General features: G+C 39.6%; 1 protein-coding gene across 1 annotated transcript in view; it reads right to left on the minus strand.

Annotated features, from left to right (window-relative positions):
• Positions 1–6330, minus strand: part of LOC131860329 (uncharacterized) — a 54041-nt gene extending 47711 nt beyond the window's left edge. The window contains exon 1 of the mRNA XM_059214731.1: positions 6028–6330. Within this exon, the coding sequence (XP_059070714.1) occupies positions 6028–6330 (303 nt within the window). The remainder of the gene's footprint in view (positions 1–6027) is intronic.
• Between the last annotated feature and the right edge of the window lie 1227 nt (positions 6331–7557).

Here is a 7557-nt window from a genome sequence, read left to right on the forward strand (position 1 = left end):
CTCTCTCTCTCTCTCTCTCTCTCTCCCCTTATCCCTAGGTTTCTCACTTCATCCATCTTTACACCTCTACCTCTCCCTCCCCATCTCATTACCCACCTCTCTCTCTCTCTATCTATCTCCCTCACCTTGATATCTCCCCCCATGTCTCTCACCACTCTCTCCTTAGGCTCTAGGTCTCTTCTTATCTAGTTATTTCCCACCATATCCACCTCTCTCCCTACCTCCTTACCATTCTTTCTCTCTTTGTGAACTTCTCTCTCTTTTCCCTCTCTCTCCCTATCCTCTTCTCTCTCCATCTCTTATTCTCTCTAGGCCTCTCCTCTCACAGACTATCCATCCCCTCTCTAGTTCTCTCCCATCATTTCTCCCTCTCTACCTCTATACCTCTCCTTCCCAGTTGATGCAAAGGGTTTGGTGCTATAACACAGCTTGATTGGTTTCTCTCTTCAAGGGTCTTCCCTACACACCTCAAATGGTGTAATGTCTTCAACCTTCCCAAGGCTTATCCTTCTGAAGGATCTCTCACAATAAGAAAACTAAAAATTGACAAGGAGTCCTCTACTCCTATTAACTCAACCCCTCCAACCAAGTACACCTAGCAACCCAAGCCCTTAGCAAATAGGATTTTTTGCTCAAATGGTGAAGTATGACATTTTTGGATCAAATATCATGTGAGACAAGGCATTTACACTGACTTGGGCCTCTTGATTAGGTTCTACAAGACCCCCAATGTCATTTACCCTTATAGACCTAATAAGGCTACAAGCAATTAGGCCTCCTATTTGGGTTTTTGCATGACCTCTTCCAATATTACTTAACAACCCCTAGAATAAATCATATATTTGGATAACCTTTTGGATTCCCTTAGATACTTCACACTTTGGCTTCTGGTTTTTATGTTTAAGTGGTCTGCCCACACTACCCCTAATTAGGCCTCACAAGCCGATATTGGAGACTTGACTCCAAACTTCTTCACCAGTCACATTGGAAGGAAGATTGGGAACTTATCAGAGGTTTTTTCATGTTAAAGGGTCCCTCCCATGCCAAGTTTACTCACCTTTCAATCTGTTGTCCAAGGGTTTCATCCACTTCTTTTGTTGCACAGGCTTGCCACATAAGAGATGTCAAGCCTAGGGCATCATCTTAAAAATATAAAAGGACACTTACTACCTCCCAAACCACTTTCAACACTTAATATATAAGGAAATTCAACATTCCCCAAGGTTTCAGACCATTCCCACGGTGGAATGTTGAATTGTGACCCCTTTTGCATCAAAACCTTGGTTTTAAGGGTTTCTTAGGCTAGCGATAAAGAAAATGGTCTAAATTCCAAACCAAAGGGTCTCAAGACCTCACACCAATGCCAAATTAAATATGATTCACTTCCTCACCTTTTTTTTTCTTAATTCATGCAAACCATCCGTACAAAGTGCAGAAAACACAAGGAAAATGGAGTAAATTACAATTTCAGTTTGATTTGAAAGAAAGAATTTCATCACAAGCTTCTCCTAACCTGTTGGAATTTTTCCTCAGGCTTATATCTTTCCAAGGAACTCCTCCAACCACCCCCAACATGTACATTCAACCAACTAACCATTGGGCAACCAAAATACAAAAACTTGACAAAGTTGCTCATGACAACATTGCAACTTTTGACCATTATTACAATTTGGCTCTTGCCTTCACACCAAAAGGGAAAGAATGAACACACAACATATCTAAGACTCCTAAACACAAAAAACCCAAATAAATTTCCCATACAAGGCTTTGGACCAAGTTTACACATCTTGGGGCCTTATGGCTTATTACATTGTCTTAGGACCTAATCAATAGACCTTCAAGACAAAACTCAATACAACCTACCACAAAACATCACCATGGATCAAAACACACCCTAATGATGCAAACATGTATCCTAGTGCCCCTACACCATACTCCCCGATACAGGGAAACTCATGTCCCTTGAGTTGCTAACTGGGTGACTATGGTTCCATGCTTGATGATATCACCTTCAGACATCCATGTAGCTTCAAATTCAGGAAGCCCCTTCCATATGAGCAAGTAGTCCTTATACATTGAAGATGGGAGATATTCCCAAGTCTGGTGGAATTTCAACTTCATATGCATTGTTTCCAAATTTATGAACAACCCAGAGAGGACCTATTTTCTTCATGAGCAGTTTGGAGGGTTGGCCCTTGGGTAGTCTCTCTTTCCTTAGGTAGGCCATCACAAAATCCCCTACTTTGAATTGAACATCTCTCCTCTTAACATCTTCTCTGAGTTTGTATGTTTCAATACTTTGTTGAAGTGAAACTTTGACTTGATCATGGATCTCCTTCATAGTGATGACACAGTCTTCTCCTTGGGAACTCCTTTTGTCCATGCCTCCAAGATCTCTGAGTTCAAGTATCCCTCTAGGATGTAAGCCATACACAACCTCAAGTGGACTCCTCCCTATACTCCTATTGACTGAATAATTGTATGCATATTCATCTTGTCCAATCACCAAGTCCCAACCTTGTCCATGCTGCTTGGTAAGGCATCTAAGGAGATTGCCAAGAGATCTATTAACCACCTTAGTTTGTCCATCAGTCTGAGGGTGGTATGCTAAAGAAAATGACATATTGGCACCCAATTTTTTCTAGAGAGTCCTCCAAAAATGACCCACAAACTTGGACTCTCTATCAGTGACAATATTGAGAGGCAAACCATGTATCCTTACAACCTCTTTGAAAAATAGACCTGCAATATGAGATGCATCATTTGTGCATTTACATGAACAAAATGAGCCATCTTACTGAACCTATCAACAATTACAAAGACACTATCAAACCCCCTAGGAGTTTTGGGCAAACCAAGTACAAAATCCATACTAAGGCTTTCCCAAGGCCTAGTAGGAATCGGTAAAGGGTGATATAATCTAGAATTAGTTGAAATACCTTTTTCCCTTTGACAAATAGGACAATTCTCAACAAATATTCTTACCTCTGCTTACATCTTAGGCTAAAAGTAAAACCTTAATACCTGCTCCAAGGTCTTATCCAAACCAAAATGACCTCCAAGGCTGCCATTGTGCTTCTCCCTAATGATATTATCCCTCATAAAACATTGAGGAATGCATAGTTGATGCCCCTTGAAGAGAAATCCATCCTACAACATGAAATCAGGAAACTCAAAATGAAAAGTGTCAACAAACTTAGTACATACATCATATGCATGTTTAAAATTTTTATCTTCCTTGTACATGGCTTTAAGAGAATCAACACCAATGATTTACAATTGTATTTCTTGGATAGTGAGGGTTCTTCTTCTCAAAGAATTTACAATCTTGTTAGATACATCCTTCTTACGTTTGATGGTGAAGGTGTAAGGTTGAATTTGTTCAACCCACTTGATGTGCCTTTGATTAAACTTCTCTTGTCTATTAAGAAAACTTGATGCATGGTTATCAGTATAAATAATGAACTCCTTTGGAAGAAGGTAATGGCACCACTTTTTGAGTGCTTGCAACATTGCATAGAGCTCCAAATCATAGGTTGAATACCTTTTCTTAGCCTCATTCAAATTCTCTGAAAAGAATGCCACTGGATGTCCTTCTTGGCTAAGGACTACACCTATTACCTACTTGCTTGCATCACATTCAACTATAAAGAGTTGATCAAAGTTAGGGAGTCTCAAGGTGGGAAGTTATACAACCTTCCTCTTCAAAATCTCAAAGCTTTGGGATGCCTTCTCTGTCCATTCAAACTTGCATTTGATTCCTCCTTTCATAGTGTCAAGAATAGGAGCACAAACACGACTAAAACATTTGATGAAGTTTCTATAAAAAGAAGCCAATCCATGAAAGCTCCTAACATCACCTACTATCCTAGGTGTAGGCCAATTGACAATAGCCTCAACCTTTGAAGGATCCATTTTCAAACATCTACTAGAAACCACAAAGGCTAGATACACCAATTCAGTTTTCATGAATTCACACTTCTCTAGATTGATTACCAATTTCTCCTCATGAAGCTTCCTCAAAACCTTATCCAAATGCTTCAAATTTTCTTCCTTGGACCTGCTAAACACCAGGATGGCATCAAGATAAACAATAACAAATTTTCCAATAAATTCAACCAATACCTCATTCATGAGGCGCATAAAGGTACTTGGTGCATTTGTGAGCCAAATGGCATCACCATCCACTCATATAAAACCTCACTTGTTTTAAAGGTTGTTTTCCACTCTTCACCAGGTCTAATTTTGATCTGATGATAGCCTGATTTCATATCAATCTTTGAAAAATAGCATGATCATCCAAGGTAGTCCATTAGGTCTTTAATCCTAGGCATAGGAAATCGGTACCTAATTGTGATCTTGTTGATGGCCTTGGAATTGGTGCGCATCCTCCATGTTCCATACTTTTTTGGTGTCAACATAGTAGGTACAACACATGGGCTCAAACTCTTCCTAATCAACCACTTATCTAGAAATTCTTGCACTTGTCTTGCTATCTCTTCATTCTGACTAGGAGTCATCTTGTAGGCATCTTTGTTAGGCAAGGTTACACCAGGGATTAGATCAATTTGATGACTGATATATCTAATTGAAGGCAAGTTATCAGGCATGTATTTGGCCACAACTCCCTTATATCTATCCATCATGACTTGTACTTCACTAGGAATCTCCTTCTTTTCACCATTTCCCTATTTAGGTTCATCCCTTGGGAGCAAAAATAAAGCATAACCTTGGGTCCCCTCTTTCTTGAGGATATCTGAAAACTCCTTACCACTAAGCAACATGACATTTGGACTAACAATCTTCTCTTCCACTTGATCAGGTAAACGATCCATCCTAAATTGTTTACCATTCTTAGTAATGAAGAATGTACATTCTTCTCCCCATCATGTTGTGCTTTGACATCATATTGCCAAGGGCGGCCTAACAATAGGTGACAAGAATCCATAGGTAGGATATCACACAAGATTCTATCATTATAATCCCCCATTTCAAAATGTACCCAAGTTTGTTCATCTACCACTACATGTTTCCACTTGTTAAGCTAAGACACCCTATAAGGACTCACATGTGGTAACCTTTTCAATTTTAATTCCTCTACCATTTTCAAAGAAACAATATTATTTGTGGATCCAAAATCAACAATTACCTTACAAACCTTATTGTGAGACTTGCAAGTGGTCTTGAAGAGTGACTTCCTTTGTGGAGGCTCCTTATGTTGGAGTACCTTCAATAATGTCCTCCTTAGCATGAGACTATCTCCACTCAAAGTAGGATTTGCATTTCCCATGGGAGAATTGACACTTTGACCATCATCCTCTACACAAGTTGGTTCCTTCTTTTTGGTCCATGTGAACTAGAAGCTTTCTCAAGGCATCTACTCATGGTATGTCCCACTTGGTTGCAATTATAGCACTTGCCGGTGAAAACACCAAGACCTCTTCCTTGACTTCCTTGTCTACCCCTATCAAAGGGTCTCCTTCTTCCTCTAAAGCATCCATTATTATTATTGGATTCTCCATTGGGCTCTTGTTGACTAGAGTCACCATTTTTTTTAGGAGTGTTCCTTCCTCCATAGCCACCTCTATCTCTAAAATTTTTGCCTCCCCTTCCTCTATTTTTTTTCTCTCCTCTCTTCCTTAACTTATCTTCCATTCTTAATGCCAATTGAAAACAATTGTCTACAGTGTTTGGAGCCAAGATGCCTATCTCATCTTGAATGTTTTTCCTAAGCCCATTCAGGTATATGGCCACCTTCTCTACCTCATTTTCATGCTTCCTTGATCTAAGACTTAGTTTGTGGAATTCTTCAGTATATGCACTCATAGATAACTCTCTTTGTCTGAGATTTTGTAGCTTCTTGTACATTTTCACCTCATAATCTATTGGTAGGAATTGGCTCTTGATTTTTTTCCTCATCTTCTCCCAAGAGGATATCTTCTTCTTCCCTTCATTCACCCTTTCTTCTTGTAATACCATCCACCACAACAAGGCAGGCCCCTTGAGTCTAGATTTATCCAAACTCACTCTCTTCTCCTCGGGAATTTCTTTGTACTCAAAGTGGTTGTTGAGTGCTTCTTTCCATTCAAGCATCTCTTCTCCATCCATGCTACCACCATAGGTAGGAAAACTATCTACATTGTCTCTATTTACTGACTTCAAACCATCCAAAAACATCTTTTGATTAGGTGTTATCTTCTGAGCCTCTTTAGCAATATCCTCATGCTCCTCATTCTCTTTCTCTTCCTCTGAGTCTGCATCCCATGCTTTGTCCTTTCCTTTGGACTGTCTGGTCTCTTTGAGTTTCCCAACAAGCAACTCCTCTACCATCTTCTTGATGGTCTCTAGGTTCATTGACTTAGGAGGTATTATGTCAGCCTCTTCTCCAAATATTGTGTCTGGCATAAACTACTTCACCCCAAGTATCGGTTCTGATACCAATATGATGCAGAGGGTTTGGTGTTGTAACACAGCTTGATTGGTTTCTCTCTTCAAGGGTCTTCACTACACACCATCCAATGGTGTAATTTATTTAGCCTTCCCAAGGCTTGGTATCCCTCCCAAGGATCTCTCACAATAATACAACTCAAAATTGACAAGGAGTCCTCTACTCCTATTAACTCAACCCCTCCAACCAAGGATGCCTAACAACCTGAAACCCTTAGCAAATAGGATCTTTTGCTGAAATGGTGAAGTATGACATTTGTGGATGAAATATCATGTGATACAATGCATTTTAATTGACTTGGACTTCTTGATCAGGTTCTACAAGACTCCCAATGTCATTTACCCTTAGAGACCTAGTAAAGCTACAAGAAATTAGGCCTCCTATTTGGGTTTTTTCATAACCTCTTCCAATACTCCTTAAAAACCCCTAGAATAAATCACATATTTGGATACCCTTTTTCATTCCCTTATATACTTTACACTTTGGCATCTGGGTTTTGTGTTTAAGTGGTCTACCCACACTACCCCTAATTAGGCCTCACTAGCCGGCATTGGAGACTTGACTCCAAAATTCTTCACTAGTCACATTGGAAGGAAGATTGGGCACTTATAAAAGGTTTTTAAATATTAAAGGGTCCCTCCCATGCTGATTTTACTCACCTTTCAATCCGTTGTCCAAGGGTTTCACCCACTTCTTATGTTGCACAGGCTTGCCACATAAGAGATGTCAAGCCTAGGGAATCATCTTAAAAATAGAAAATGACACTTCTTGCCTCCCAAACCACTTGGACATTCCCCAAGGTTTCAGGCCATTCCCATGGTGGAATGTTGAATTGTGACCCCTTTTGCATCAAAACCCTGGTTTTAAGGGTTTCTCAAGCCAGCGATAAAGAAAATGGTCTAACTTCCAAACCAAAGGGTCTCAAGACCTTACGCCAATTCCAAATAAAATATTATTCACTACCTCAACTTTTCCTATTCTTAATACCATCCATATAAATCCGTACAAAGTGCAGAAAACACAAGGAAAATGGAGTAAATTGCAGCTTCAGTTTGATTTGAAAGCAAGAATTTCATCACAAGATTCTCCTAACCTATTGGCATCATTCC

The sequence above is a fragment of the Cryptomeria japonica genome, chromosome 11, assembly GCF_030272615.1.
Source record: "Cryptomeria japonica chromosome 11, Sugi_1.0, whole genome shotgun sequence".
In the NCBI taxonomy this organism is placed as follows: Eukaryota; Viridiplantae; Streptophyta; class Pinopsida; order Cupressales; family Cupressaceae; genus Cryptomeria; species Cryptomeria japonica.